Source organism: Dasypus novemcinctus, chromosome 12 (assembly GCF_030445035.2).
Source record: "Dasypus novemcinctus isolate mDasNov1 chromosome 12, mDasNov1.1.hap2, whole genome shotgun sequence".
Lineage (NCBI taxonomy): Eukaryota > Metazoa > Chordata > Mammalia > Cingulata > Dasypodidae > Dasypus > Dasypus novemcinctus.
Genome location: NC_080684.1, coordinates 7587799 through 7603421, shown reverse-complemented (window position 1 = coordinate 7603421; position 15623 = coordinate 7587799). Strand labels below are relative to the sequence as shown.

At 38.3% G+C, this 15623-nt stretch overlaps 1 protein-coding gene across 2 annotated transcripts in view; it reads right to left on the bottom strand.

Annotated features, from left to right (window-relative positions):
- The window catches only part of REDIC1 (regulator of DNA class I crossover intermediates 1), a 55082-nt gene extending 51125 nt beyond the window's left edge, over positions 1-3957 (bottom strand). Inside the window, exons 1-3 of one of the 2 annotated variants that reach the window (XM_058309200.2) lie at positions 3819-3943; positions 705-837; positions 270-318 (exon numbers count right to left, since the gene is read on the bottom strand). In XM_058309200.2, coding sequence (XP_058165183.1) covers positions 270-318; positions 705-837; positions 3819-3924 — 288 coding nt within the window. In that variant the 5' untranslated portion in view covers positions 3925-3943. Of the gene's footprint in view, positions 1-269; positions 319-704; positions 838-3818 lie in introns of both variants that reach the window. The other variant, XM_058309201.2, reaches the window with a different exon arrangement.
- Positions 3958-15623: the final 11666 nt, after the last annotated feature.

The window sequence follows — 15623 nt, the reverse complement described above, 5'->3', positions numbered from 1 at the left end:
CTCATTAAAAACAAGCAGTATCAAATACTATGCATATACAGTATGCATATTATCAGTACACCAAAATGTTTCTCATGAGCAATCTATTAAGATGTTTTTAAGGTCTAGGTCCCCTACACTGAAAGCTTTTAAAAGAATTATTTTTAAGAATATTAAAATTATACAAAAAAGCTTACTAATTTGCCCCAATATTCAAAATTTGAGCTCATTCTGTCATGCCACAATTGTTAAAATAATACAATATTCTATTTTTAAAAAAGTAATCTCACCTGAATTGAGCCAAGTTCTTCTTTGCTGTCTAATCTTTGATGGTGTGTACTAATGGAAAAAAAAGTTAAGGTTAAAAATATAAATAACAATAAAATTGTCTTTTTATATTATTAAAATTCAGACTTTTCTATACAAATACTTAAAAACATATAGAACTCTAAGTAAGTGATTCCAGGGTCATAATATTACTGAGTTTCATAAAAATTATATTGCTAATAGAGATAAAAAAATTTTAACAAGCAAAGTCCAACTACATGTACAAAGTACTTAGTGTTGACATTAGGTCATTTGATAAGTCATAATAATTTTCTAATACTGTTAACAGCCAAAAAGACCAAAACTGGAGCTAGAAGGTAAGCTCTTTGTACGTTTTTTTAGTGAACAAAATAGTGTTGATAATAACCAGTTTAAATACAAAGCAATATAAAACCTACTTGTTTTCTGTATCATCAAGGCAGAGTTTAGATGGTATACAGTGAGGTGACATTGGAAGTTCTAAATCATGCCTTCGAAGGGGCATTTTTATGTCTCTATTCATATTCACATGGATTGGTTTTCTCACATTTTCTATAGTGAAAAAATGTTATCAAAACAATTTAAAAAATAGGAAATACATTTAAAGCAGTTTGTTTTTTCCTGTTCCTTAAATAAATGTGCATCTTAGAAATTTTACCTAAAACCACCTATTTCTATATATGCTAGAAGTCACTGCAATACTAATAAGTATCACAGTGTGACAGTTCAAAGCCTTTGTGAATCCTAGAGATCATGTTCTTGAAGCTAATCCATTCCTGGTGGTGTGGGACGTTTAGACTGCATTAGATTCAGTTAATAGATCTTTTTATTAGCTTGCTTTAGGGCCTATGATTGGACTATTCAGTGAGGTGTGACCCAGGGTGGGTCTTGGCACTCTTGTTGGAGACTTACATAAAAGGGGAGACACATTGAGACACAGAGAGAAAGAGCTGAGATTTTACTCTGTCAGGTGAGAGAGGACTCCAGGATTGTCCACAGCCAGAGAGAGACAGAGAACGCCTGAGAGGCTGAGAGAGAGGCTGGAGGCTCAATCAGCCAAGCAGCCCACAGTTGAAGAGATGAGGCCCAGGGCGAGACCAGCCCTGTGCGTGATTGCCCACATGTGAGATGGGGAGAAAGTGAGACTGGAGGAAAAGGCGAGACTGCAGGAGACAGAGTCTGGCTGTCCTTTTGCCTTGCCATGTGGCAGAAGTCCAGGATCTGCCAGCAGCTAAATTTTATTGAGACAGCGTCTCTGATAATGCCTCCATTTGGACATTTTCACAGCCTTTGAAATATAAGTATTCTGGTTACAGGTGATAGTTCCACTGCTGGGACGCGAAACAAGCTGGATTTATCAACATTGTTTCAATGGAATTTTTTGGTTTTTTTTAGATTTTTATTCTTATTTTTATTTTACTTATTTCTCTCCCCTTCCCGCCCTTCCCCTCAGTTGTCTGCCCTCTGTGTCCATTTGCTGCGTGTTCTTCTGTGACCGCTTCTATCCTTATCAGCGGCACCGGGAATCTGTGTCTCTTTTTGTTGCGTCATCTTGTTGTGTCAGCTCTCCGTGCGTGCTTTTCTTTCACGCTGGGCGGCTCTCCTTACAGGGTGCGCTCCTTGCGTGTGGGGCTCCCCTACACGGGGACAACCCTGCATAGCAGGGCACTCCTTGCGCGCATCAGCACTGCGCGTGGGCCAGCTCCACACGGGTCAAGGACGCCCTATCCACTAGGCCATGTCCGCTTCCCCCAATGGAATTTTAAAGTTTGAACAAGAGAAATAATTCTCAGGTCTTTCCCTGGTGGAAAAACTACGTAGAATGGAAGTTTCTTGAGACCATACTTTGAACCTCACTGATGAAGACAGTAGAAGAGAATGAAGCTAATGTGAGAGAGACTCCTGGTCACATTCAAGTTGCTGTGCTGATCCAAGTTCTCTCTGAGGCCCACATACACCACTTTCTATCTTTTTAATAAAGTGAGAAAATATTTATTTTTTTGCATTTCTGCCATTTGCAACCATAAGTCCTTACAAATAAAGTTTTGCTTTCTATTGTGTCCCCAGCATCCAATACAATACTTGTGATAGGTAATGAGAAAATATTGTTAAAAGAATGAATGAATGAATGAAGTGAGAAAGGAGATAAAGGAAATAGATAAAAAAAGATTTACAGCAAAAAGTTTTGTTCCTAGAGTCCACAAATAATGTATTTACTCTTATTAAAGTTTACCTATATTTAACAGTGTAAATTGTCAAAATGTGGAGGGAAAGAGAGAAAAGGAAAAAAGAAAAAAGAAAGGGGTAGTCTACGGAGGTTAATGTTAATCTAAAGACAGCTAGAGGATAATCTAAGGACTGTATAATATAGTGATTTTGGTGGTAGATGAGAATTATGGTTAATAATACAAACACGAGAAAGTTCCTCTCTTAACAAGATGTTAAGAACATGGTGATAAACTGAAGAACACAACTAATATAACAGACTATAGTTAACAGTAATATTATAATATTTTGTAGCAAAGGCAAAGAAGATACTATATCAGTGGTAAAGGTAAAAAAGTAACATAGGATTTAGTTTTATGAGCTATGAATATGATAAGTTTTTTTCTCACTTTCATCATTAATAAGACTTTGGTCATAACCATTTAACCATTCAGTGCTCATTTATTCATCTTCTGCAACACTGGGAAAAAATTGAGTTTGTATTTAGTATTAAATAAAATAAATGTGTCTGAAGAGGATTTTTTAAAGTAACATTTCCATAATTTGTTAAGCTGCCTTTTGTCTGTTGCTTAATTTTCTGAAGTTGGAATAAAGTTTAAAAGAAAAAAGAAGATATTAATACTATAATTAATTATATCCTTCCTTGAAAATTATCCTATTTCTTAAACTTTCATTTTTTATTTGTTTTAAGAACTGAACATCAAACACATGTTCTCCTGAAAGAGAACTTTTGATTATCTTCAAAAGAACGTTCAAAAAGTTCACTCTAATGAAACTTTATTTACTTGAAGAGTTACAGTATACAGATCAAAATGGACTTTATTCTGACATATTAGACTACTGTAGTTAACATCCTAGAATGTCTAAGAAATAATTCAAGTTGTAAGAAAGGAAATTAATGCAGTGAGGTAAAAATCTTTTCAGCTTCTCCTTTAAAACAAGTTGTCTAACTAAACAGAAAAGATAGCAAAGATATTTATTTCCCACTTTTTAGCTGAACTTTGATGACTTTCTGCCTAGAAGAAATAAGGTAATAACTGAAACAACAGCTCTATAACAAGTTTAACCATATCCTTTAAAATTAATTTTATATCAAACAAATAAATAACTAAAAATAAAAATAAATCCACTATGCAAGAAAAGATTTTAAGCAAAAATTAACTAAGGTTCTAAATTGGGAGGAAAACTAAGTTTGAAGAGTAGTTGATTTTCCATATCAAAAGAGTTCTAAAATTAAAAACATTAGAAAGCTAAAAATTATTATGAGCAAATTAGTGTCAAAACAAAGTGTTACTGGAAAGACTTACCAGGCATTTCCTTCTTGCAAGAGATCTGATTTACTATATATAGGTTAAGAAGGTCTAAACTGATAGTGGAATTTTTGGCAGGGGATAAAACTCCCAGTAATTTCATTTTTGATTGTAACCTTTTCTTTTCAAAATACTCCTAAAATAATTAAAAATAAAGAAAGTTATTGTGGCAACTGTGTTCTAGGCAGAATCTTAATAAAATAATTAAAAATAAAGAAAGTTATTGTGGCAACTGTGTTCTAGGCAGAATCTTAAATAACAAAGCAATGAATCTACTTAATCAATGATTTAATGTTTTTATACTTTTGATACACCACCTTTATATGCTTACATATAAAGTAAATAAAACTCAATCATGACAACTTGAAATTCGCTTAAAGACATCAAATTTCAAAATGTGTCGCAATGTTTCTTTAGTTAAACTTAATATCTTAGAAATGGGACTTTAAAATGTCATTCCCAGAAAGAGAGCTGCTGAGGATTTGACTGGGACCACCACCAGGCCAAGGACTGCAGGGTAAGCTGCAGAAGTCCTTCTCCAAGGTCACCAACAGCTGCCAGTACACTGCCATTGCCAGCCTCCACCCCAGCTACCCACGTTGCCCCCACTGCCCCCATCTCCCAGACTCCTTTCCATCCCATGGAGAAACTGTTTGAAACAACTAATCTTAATCTCCAGAGGCCAGAATAACAGAGTACAGTGTCCAGAGAAGAGCAGGAAGAAGAGAATGATAAACTACAGTAGTGAACAGTGAGTTGCAATCTCTGCATGGCTGGTGTCCATCCCACAGTCTTGTGGTAGGTGACAGGAAGGGGCATAAAAATCCTTTTTCCCAAGACAGGGGTGGGCACAGACGATCACTGAGCACAGCTTTTGATTAGTGAATTTGGCTCTAATTTCTGCATCCTGGCTTTGAACTAATGTTTCAACCCGCCCCAGACAAAGGTGGTGGCAGCTGTTATTTCAGCCTTGCCAAGGACAGGGGTAGAAGTACGAAGATTTAAAGATACAGTGTTTCCTTGGGGCTGCTGGGGACAGTTGGCAGAGGGGCTGCATTTGTCTTCTGGACAAGACAGGAAAGTTCAGCTTGGGGAACCATCAAGGAGGCTTTTGGTACCCTTTCTGATCCTCTCCCCAGCGTACTCTGGAGTCAGTCTGGGCCACTTTCATGGGTCCCTGGCCCTTTCTCGCTGGGAAATACTGATTTTGGAAAGTCCTTTCTGGGGTGACCCTCTTCCCAGAATTTGCCTTCCAGGCAAAAGCAGCTAGAGACAAGAAAAGGACTGTAAAATTAAAGAGGGTCAAAATAGAAACAAATAAAACAGATCAAGATTCCCAGAGAAAGAAAGGAGGAAAGGAAGCCTTCTCCTGGAGGTGAAAAAAATTCCACCAAAGTTCAATCTTAAAAATTATACAGCATTTTCAGGGCAAGAATTGGATGAAAAAGAGCAGAAAAATCTGACCAAACATGGGCAATTCTAAAGGTCTAAAATAAGGTGGACTAAGTGTAAAAGAAGAGTCTTTACATAAATCCACTCAACAATAAACTTGTAGGCAAGAGAGAGAAACTGACATTCAGATTAAACTCATAAAAGATAATTAGATGCCTAGACATAAGCAAAAAATTACAACCCATACCAAGAAAGAGGAAGATATGGCCCGGTCAAGGCAACAAATTAAAACTTCAGAGGAGACACCAAAGACGTTCAAACAAACGTCTTAAATCAATTCAAGGAGATGAAGGAAAATATAGCTAAAGACATATGGGATTTAAGAAAATAATGGGTAAGCATAAAGAAGAATTTGAAAGTATAAGTAGAAAAATAACAGAAATTATGGAGATGAAAGGCACAATAGCGGAAAATAAAAATACGCTAGAAGCTTATACCTTCAGATTTGAGCAGGCAGAAGAATCAATCAACTAGAAGACAGGAAAACTGAACAGATAGAGAAAAGAATATAAAAATCAAGTAGTGTCTAAGTGATCTGAAGGATGGCATGAAGTGCACAGGTTATGGGTACCAAAGGAAGAGAAGAGAAGGAAAAGGTGCAGAAATAACATTAGAGAAAATGCTGGTCAACAATTTCCCAAGCCATATGAAAAATTCAAATATACATATCACATACTCCAAACAGAATAAATACAAACAGACTTATGCCAAGAAACATACTAATTAGAATGTCAAATGGCAAAGACAGAGTTCTGAAAGCAGCAAAAGTGACTTGTCACACACACAAGAGATTCTCAATCACTAAGTGCTGATTTCTCATCAGAAACCATGGAGGCAAGAAGGCAATGCTATGATATAGTTACAATACTGAAGGAGAAAAACTGCCAGCCAGAAATTCTTTATGTAGAAAACTGTCTTTCAAAAATGAGGGAGAGGGAAGCAGATATGGCTCAGGTGATAGGGCCTCTGCCTACCATATGGAAGGACCCAGGTTCGATCCCTAGGACCTCCTGGTGAAAAAGAAGAAAAGGCATAACTGCATGATGAGCCAGTGCCCATGTGGAGAGCTGAGAGCCTGTGCAGTGAGCCAAGTGCTCACATGAGTACCTGCATGGTGAGCCAAGTGCCTGTGTGGTGAGTTGAGTGCCCGCATGGTGAGTTGAGTGCCCACGTGGCAAGCTAAGTTCCCATGCAAGTACCCAAACAGCAAGTCAGTGCCCATGTGGCGAGCTGAGTGCCAGCGCAGCAAGCCAAGTGCCCACACAAGTGAATCACACAGCAAGATGATGACGCAACAAAAGAGAGACGAAGGGGAAAGTCAAGATGAAGCACAGCAGAGACCAGGAAATGAGGTGGCACAATTGACAGGGAACTTCTCTCTACATCAGAGGTCCCTAGGATTGAATCCTGGTGATCTTAGATGAAAAAGATAAGAAGAGAAGAAAAAAAAAATGAGGGAGAGTTTAAAATATTAATAGTTCAACAGAAACTGAGAGAGTTCATCAAAGAAACCTTCCTTACAAGAAATACTGAAGGGAGTTCTGCAGGTTAAAAGGAAAAGTCAGGAGAGTGACTCAGAGTAGTTTAAAGAAATAAAGATCAACAGCAAGGTTAACTTAACAGGCAAAAAGAGAGAAAAAAGGATATATAAAAACCAAAGAGTTCTTCTATGAGCTAGAACAAATGTATATCACTATCACAAGGTGGTAAGATTATGGAGATGCATGGGAAAAATACAACTAATGTAATTTATGGACTATAGTTTAACAACAATATTCTAATATTCTTGCATCAATGTCAAAGAAGGTACTTTGTGAATAATAAAGGGGGGGTATGGAAAATATATACCAAATGTACACTATAGACCATAGTTAGTGTCTGTCTAACTATGTGACTGTCCCCTTCATCTCTCTTTTGTTGCGTCATCATCTTGCTGTGTGATTCACTTGTGTGGGCACTTGGCTTGCTGCGCTGGCACTCAGCTCGCCACATGGGCACTGACTTGCTGCTTGGGCACTCGCATGGGAACTTAGCTCGCCATGTGGGCACTCAACTCACCACACAGACTAACTATGATCTATAGTGTTCTGATGATGTTCTCTCATAATCTGTAACAAACATTCCCCAACAATGTAAGGGGTAGGTGGAGGGATGGGAATTCTGCACATTATGCATGATTGTTTTGTAAGGAAAGACACAAATAGATTGAAAGTGAAAGGCTGGAAAAAGATATTCCATGCAAATAGTAGTAAAAAAGAGCTGTGGCAGCTATACTAATATTAGACAAAACAGATTTTGTTACAACAGACAAAGAAGGATATTATATACTAACAAAAGGGGTAACTCATCAAGAAGAAATAAGAATCATAAATATTTACGCACATAATCATGGTGCCCCTAAACACATTAAGCAAACACTGGCAAAACTGAAGAGAGAAATCGATGGCTATACAATAATGGTTGGTGAACTCAATACACCACACTCATCAATAAAGAGACCATCTAGACATAGGATCAAAAAGGAAAGGGAAAACTGAATAATATGATATATAAACTAGACCTAACAGACATATACAGAACATTGTGACTGAAAATAGCAGGATATACATTCCTCTGAAGTGTGCATAGATCATTCTCTGAGATAGACCACATATTGGGTCACAAAACAAGTCTCAGTAAATTTTAAAAGACTGAAATTATACAAAGTACTTTCCCTGAACATAATGGAATGAAGCTAGAACTCAGTAACAGGTGAAGAAATGGAAATTTCACTTAACTGCACACCTAGAGGAACTAGAAAAAGAACAGTAAACTAATCCCAAAGCAACAAAGAAGTAACAAAGATTAGAGCAGAAATATATGAAATACAGAAATGAAAAAGCAACAGAGAACATTAACAAAAACAAAAGTTGGTTGTGTAAGATCAATAAAATTGACAAACCCTTAGCTAGACTGACAAATAACAAAAAAGGGAAGATTAAAACATATAAAATCACAAATGAGACTTGTGGAGTCATCACTACTGACCCACAGAAATAAAAAGGATTGTGAGAGAGACTATGGACAACTGTATACCAACAAATTCAACAACCTAGATGAAATGGAAAAATTCCTAAAAACACATAAACAACCTACACTGACTAGAAGAAATAGAGGGTCTCAACTGCCGAATTACAAGTAAAGAGACTGAAACTGTGAGCAAAAACCTCTGAACAAATAAAAGCCCAAGACCAGATTGCTTCACAGGTAATTTTATCAATAATTCCAAGAATTTAATAACAGTCTGACTCAAACTCTTCCAAAAATTGAACAGTAGGCAATACTACCTAACTCATTCTATGAGGCCAACATCAGCTTAACACCAAAGTCAGATAAAGGTATTACAAGAAAAGACAACTACGGACCAGTTTCTCTTACAACATAAATGCAAAAATGCCCAACAAAATACTTGGAAATAGAATCGAACAGCACCTTAAAAGGACAATATAGCATGATAAAGTTGCTTTAATCCCAGGTATGCAAGGGTGGTTCAACATAGCAAAATTAATGAATAAAATACATCATATTAACAAAAAGAAAGGGAAAAAAAACACATGCTCATCGTGATTGATGTGAAAAAGGCATTTGACAAAATTCAGCATTCTTTCTCATAAAAACACTTCAAAAATAGGAATAAAAGGAAATTTCCTCAACATGATAAAAGTCATATAGGAAAACACCTCAGTTAACTTTGTACTCAAAAGTGAAACACTGGAAGCTTTCACCACCAAAGAAGAAAAAAGTCGGAGGACTCACACTTTCTGACTTGAGAGCATATGGGAATCCCCTATGCTTATTATGTAACATTTACGTAATCTAATGCTTTTTTTTTAAAAAAAAAAAAGCATATTACAAAGCTACAGTGGTCAAAATGGCCCGATACTGACATAAGTCTAGATATATTGACAAATAGTATGGAACTGAGAGTTCAGAAATAGATCCTCACATCTCCAGGCAATTGACTTTTGACAAGACTGCCAAGTCCACTCAACTGGGAAAGAACTGTCTCTTCAACAAATACTGCTGGGAGAACTAGATATCCATATATGCAAGAAAGAAAGAGAACCTTATTTTAAAAATTGACTCAAAATGGGTCAAAGACTTAAATTTAAGAATTAGGACTATAAAACTCCTACAAGAAAATGTAGGCTATGCACCTTCAAGATCTTGTGGTATGCAGTGATTTCTTAGACTTTACAGCCAAAGCACAAGCAAAAAAAGAAAAATTAGGTAAATGGAACCTCCTCAAAATTAAAAACTTTTGCGCATCACAGGACTCTGTCAAGAATGTGAAAGGACAACCTACTCAATGGGAGAAAAATATTTGGAAACCATATCTCTGCTAAGGGTTTAATATCCAAAATAAAAAAAGAAACCCTACAACTTAACAAAAAAGACAAAGATCCCAATTTAAAAACAGGCAAATGAATTGAATAGACATTTCTCCAAAGAGGAAATACGAATGGCTAAAAAGCTCATGAAACGGGAAGCAGATGTGGCTCAAGTGATAGGGGTTCCACCTACCATATGGGAGGACCCGAGTTCAATCCCTGAGGCCTCCTGGTAAAAAAGAAAAAGAGAAAGCGTGCTGCATGGCGAACCAGCACCCACGCAGTGAGCCAAGTGCCCACGAGTGAGCCAACTGCCAACGTGAATAGCCGCGTGGTGAGCCGAGTGCCCGCATGAGTGACCATGCAGCAAGCCAGTGCCCGCACAGCGAGCCAAGTACCCGCACAGTGATCCAGGGTTCAGACTCACACAACAAGATGATGACACAACAAAAGAGAGATGAAGGGGAGAGTCTAGGTGAAGCACAGCAGAAACCAGGAATTGAGGTGGCTTGACAGAGAACCTCTCTTCATTGTCAGGGGTCCCTAGGATCTAAGTGTAGTGAATCTTAGAAGAGAAAAACAAGAAGAGAAGACAAAAAGAGAAATCGATACAGAAAATCACACAGCGAATGGACAAAGACAGCAAAAACAGCAGGGTAGGGTGATGGGGAGTGGGAAGGGGAAAAAAAGCACATGAAAAGATGTTCATCACTAGCTATCAGGGAAAAGCCAATCAAAACCGTAATGAGATGCCATTTCACACCCACTGTATTGGACACTATCAAAAGTACAAAACACTACAAGGTTTAGAGAGGATATGGAGAAACAGGAACACTCATTGATGGTAGGAATGTAAAATGTTACAGCTGCTGTGAAAGATAGTTTGGCAGTTTCTCAGAAAGCTAACTATAGAACTACCATATGCCCCAGCAATCTTGCTGCTAGATATATATGCAGAAGTAGTGAAAGTAGGGACTTGAACAGATATTTGCACAAACTGATGTTCATAGCAGCATTAGTCACAACTGCCAAAAGATGAAAGCAATCCAAGTGTCCATCAACCAATGAATGGGTGAACAAAATGTGGTATATACATATGATGGAACAGTATTCAGCTGCAAAAGGGAACGAAGTACTTATGCATGTGTCAATGTGGATGAACCCTTAGGACATTATGCTGAATGAAATAGGCTAGACACAAAAGGACAAATGTTTTATGATTGCACTGATTTGAAATAATTATAATAAGCAAAGTCATAGAGTCTAGAATATAGGTTACCAGGAGAGAAACTGAGGTTACAGAATGGGTAGTTGATGATCTGCTTGTACATAAGTTCTATTTAGGCTAATGGTAAATGTTTGGAAAGAGATAGTAGTGATGGTAGCACATTATTGTGAACAAAATAAATATGGTTAGAAGGAGAAACTTTAGGAGGTATATGTTACTATTAGGTTAGTGCAAAAGGAATTGCAGTTTCAGACTGTGAATTTTAAATCACTATAACTAGGCTCAAACACATCTTTATTAATCAAAATAGGACCCATTACAATCAACATATTTTTGTCAACAAGAAATGTCTGCTTGTTCCTGTAGCATAAAAGTCCATGCTTCAGGATTCAATGAACTCTTGGAAAGCATTTTCTGAATTCTCCTGGTTGTGGAAGTGTTTTTCCTACAAAAAGTTCTCGAGATGCTTGAAGAACTGGTAGTCAATTGGCAAGAGGTCAGGTGAATACAGCAGATGAGGCAAAACTTCATAGCCCAATTTGTTCAACTTTTGAAGCGCTGGTTGTGTGACATGCAGTGTGGCATTGCAGTGGAGAAGAATTGGGTCCTTTCTGTTGATCAATGCCAGCTACAGGCATTGCAGTTTTCAGTGCATCTTATCGATTTGCTGAGCATACATCTCAGATGTAATGGTTTTGCCAGGATTCAGAAAGCTGTTGTGGGTCAGACTGGCAGCAGACCACCAAACAATGACCACGATCTTTTTTGGTGCAAGTTTGGCTTTGGGAAGTGCTTTGGAGCTTCTTCTCGGTCCAACCACTGAGCTGGTCATCACCGGTTGTATAAAATCTACTTTTCGTCACACATCACTATCCGATGTTGTTGCGTAGAATAAGAGAAGATGACACTTCAAAATGATGATTTTTTAAAATTTTCAGTCAGTTCACAAGGCACTCACTTATTGAGCTTTTTCACCTTTCCAGTTTGTTTCAAATGCTGAATGACCATAGAATGGTTGACGTTGAGTTCTTCGGCAACTTCTCGTGTAGTTTAAGAGCATCAGCTTCGATGATTGTTCTCAGTCATTGTCAACTTCCGATGGCTGGCCAATATGCTCCTAATTTTCAAGCCTCTTGTCTCCTTTGCAAAACTTATTGAACCACCACTGCACTGTATGTTCATTAGCAGTTCCTGGGCCAGATGCATTGCTGATTTGAGAGTTGTCTCTGCTGCTTTACAACCCATTTTTAACTCAAATAAGAAAATTGCTCGAATTTGCTTTTTGTCTAACATCATTTCCATAGTTTAAAATAAACATAAAATAAACAGGAAGTAATAAGTCATTAGGAAAAAAACATAAAGTGAAATGTACATTAAAATGATGTATAACATCATTTTATTTAAGAATGTCTGCCAGTATTAAACAGCAGACATCACCGGGAAGAGGGGCAAGATGACGTTGGGTTCAGTGCATCCACATCATCTCTCCCACAAGAAACAGCTGACTGGGGGCAAAATCCTACCTGAGTGAGCTGTTTTGGGAAGCCATAAAGCAGGAGGTATCAGGGCATCGAACTACAGAGAATGCAACAAAGAGTGTGATTGCTCAAGGTAAAACCCTGAGTTTCTGGCACTTAAGGCTGGAGCGGTGGGATGGCTAAGCCCCTCCCCCAGGGCAGGAGGCCACGGTGATGCCAGACCCTTGCCAGTCACACAGTTGGAGAAGACAAACTCTGAGAGTCAGAGAGTTCTGGTGAAGGGTGGAGAGGGGTCCCCTGAGTGCGGATTCAATTGTCTGGATTCCCTTTTATGAGCTTGGAGGAGCTTATCAGCTGGCTTGAGGAGAAATCAGGAAGAGGGGAGAGGCGAATCTGCTGAGGTAGCCTGATTTACCTAACCTCCCTGGGATAGGGAAAATTGGTCTGGGAGAAGGTGGGGTCAGACAATTAACTAGTCCTGTGCAACTCCACTAAGGGAGGGGGACAGCAGGAAAGTGCTTAACAAGCTTCCTAGAGCATATTTAGGGTTCCCGGCAAGGTATGGGTACTCTCCCAAAGAGACTAAGAGTCATTATTTTTTGTGGCGAGTTAAGTTACCAGGGTCCCATTTGAATTTCAAAAGGGAACACTCGCACAGGTTATTGCTTCCTGCTGCCCTGGGAGAGAAAGCAGTTAGAAAAACAAGGTGGGGTGGACAGCTTCCTAATCAGCAGTTTATCCAATTGCAGAGTCAATCCTGCTCCAAGGAAAGAGACTCTTTCTGAAGAGCTGGTCAACCTAACAAGAAAATTTAGCTCAGTGGAGGAGTGTCTGCCTTGAATATACAAGGTCTCTTGTTCGATTCCCAGCTCCTCTTAGAGTAGTGACCCACAGGGATATTAAAACATCTATCTGATACTTTAGGATAGGGAAAACATAGACATTACCCTTGTATTAGCTTCCCCTGGGTCTCTTATTTTCCCTAAAAAAAAAAAGTTACTTTTGTTATATAATTTAGTTTGCTCACTAAAACCCACTTCAAAATCTGCAGCGTGAAAGCTGCAGGGTATTGATTGATAAACACCGGCAACCTGACAAGCACCACAGGGGTTTAAGAGGGAAGGCTGTTTTTCCTTGGTGTATGGTTGACTCTTTGCTTGTGATTTGTCTGTTTTTTGTTTTCTTGTCTTTCCTTCCCCTTTACCCCACCCCCTGCCTTTTTTTTTTAAATTAGGTGCTACTGGCTTTTTTATTTGCTGTATTTCCTCTTCCTCAATTTTCTCTTTTCTATGTGTACTTAATTTAGCTACCAATGCTATCTCTTTTCCTTCCTACACCTATCTTCTGCCTTCTGTTTTTTTTTTTAAAGATTTATTTATTTATTTCTCTCCCCTTCCCCCCCCCACCCCAGTTGTCTGTTCTCTGTGTCTATTTGCTGCGTCTTCTTTGTCCGCTTCTGTTGTCAGCAGCACAGGAATCTGTGTTTCTTTTTGTTGCGTCATCTTGTTGTGTCAGCTCTCCGTGTGTGCGGCGCCATTCCTGGGCAGGCTGCACTTTCTTTCGCACTGGGTGGCTCTCCTATATGGGGTGCACTATTTGTGCATGGGGCTCTCCTATGCGGGGACACCCCTGCGTGGCACAGCACTCCTTGCGCTCCTCAGCACTGCGCATGGGCCAGCTCCACACGGGTCAAGGAGGACCAGGGTTTGAACCGCGGACCTCCCATGTGGTAGGCGGACACCCTAACCACTGGGCCAAGTCCGTTTCCCTATTTACTTTCAATCTCCTTGAATCCCTGAGTCTAAGGTGGCTTTCTTGTAGACAGCATATAGATGGGTCATATTTCCTTATCCATTCTGCCAATCTGTGTCTCTTGACTGGTGAGTTAAGCCATTAACATTCAGTGTTATTACTTTCAAGGAATTATTTAACATTAGCTATTTTTTTTTTTTTTGGTTTATGTATGTCCTATGTCAAACCCCAGGTGAGAAAGTGCAGCCTGCCCAGGAATGGCGCAGCCCACACTTCCGTGCCGCTGACGACAACAGAAGCGGACAAAGAAACAAGACGCAGCAAAGAGACACAGAGAACAGACAACTGGGGGAGGCGGGGAATTAAATAAATAAATAAATCTTTTTTTAAAAAAAAGTAAATGGCTGGAAAACAATCCTATAAGCAAACAATAACCAAAAAATGGCAGGAGTAGCTATATTAATATCAGACAAAATAGACTTTAAATGCATAACTATTGTGAGAGACAAAGATGGGCACTATATATTAGTAAAAAGGGGTAATCTTTCAAGAAGAAAGAACAATCACAAACATTTGTGCACCTAGCCAGGGCACCTCAAAATACATGTGGCAAACATGAGAAAAACTAAGTGGAGGAATAGACACTTCTACAGTTATAGTAGGAGACTTTAATACACCATTATCACCATTAGACAGAACATCTCAACAGAAAATCAATAAAGAAACAAAGCCTTTGAATAATATATTAGAGAATTTGGACCTAATAGACATATACAGAACACTACATCCAAATACAACAGCATATACATTCATTTTAAGCACACATGGATCATTCTCCAAGATAGACCACATGCTAGGCCGCAGAGAAAGTCTCAGTGAATTCAGCAAGACTGAGTATATACCAAATAATTTCTCAGACCACAGTGGAATGAAGCTGGAAATCTGCAAGGGCTAGAGAACCAGATTAGGCACAAAGATATGGAAGTTAAGCAACACACTCTTAAACAAACAGTGGGCAAAGGAGGAAATCTCAAAATAAATCAGTAACTATCTTGAAACTAATGAAAATGACAACACAACATATCAACACCTATGGGATGCAGCAAAGGCTGTACTGAGAGGGCAATTCATAGCCATAAATTCATATATCAAAAAGAAGAAAGAGCTAAAATTGAAGACCTAACTGCACACTTGGAGGAATTAGTAAAAAAACAACAAACTAACCCCAAAGGAAGAAGAAAGAAAGAAAGAACAAAGATCAGAGCAGAACTAAATGAAATAGAAAATAAGAAAGGACTAGAAAAAATAAACAAAGAGCTGGTTGTTTGAGAAGATCAATAAAATTGACAAACCCTTAGCTGGACTAACAAAGAAAAAAAGAGAGAAGATCAAATACACAAAATAAGAAATGAGAAAGGGGATAGCACCACTGACCCCATAGAAATAAAGAGTATCATAAGAGGACTTTGAAAAACAATATGCCAAAAAGAAGGACAATTTAGAAGAAATGGACAAATTCTTA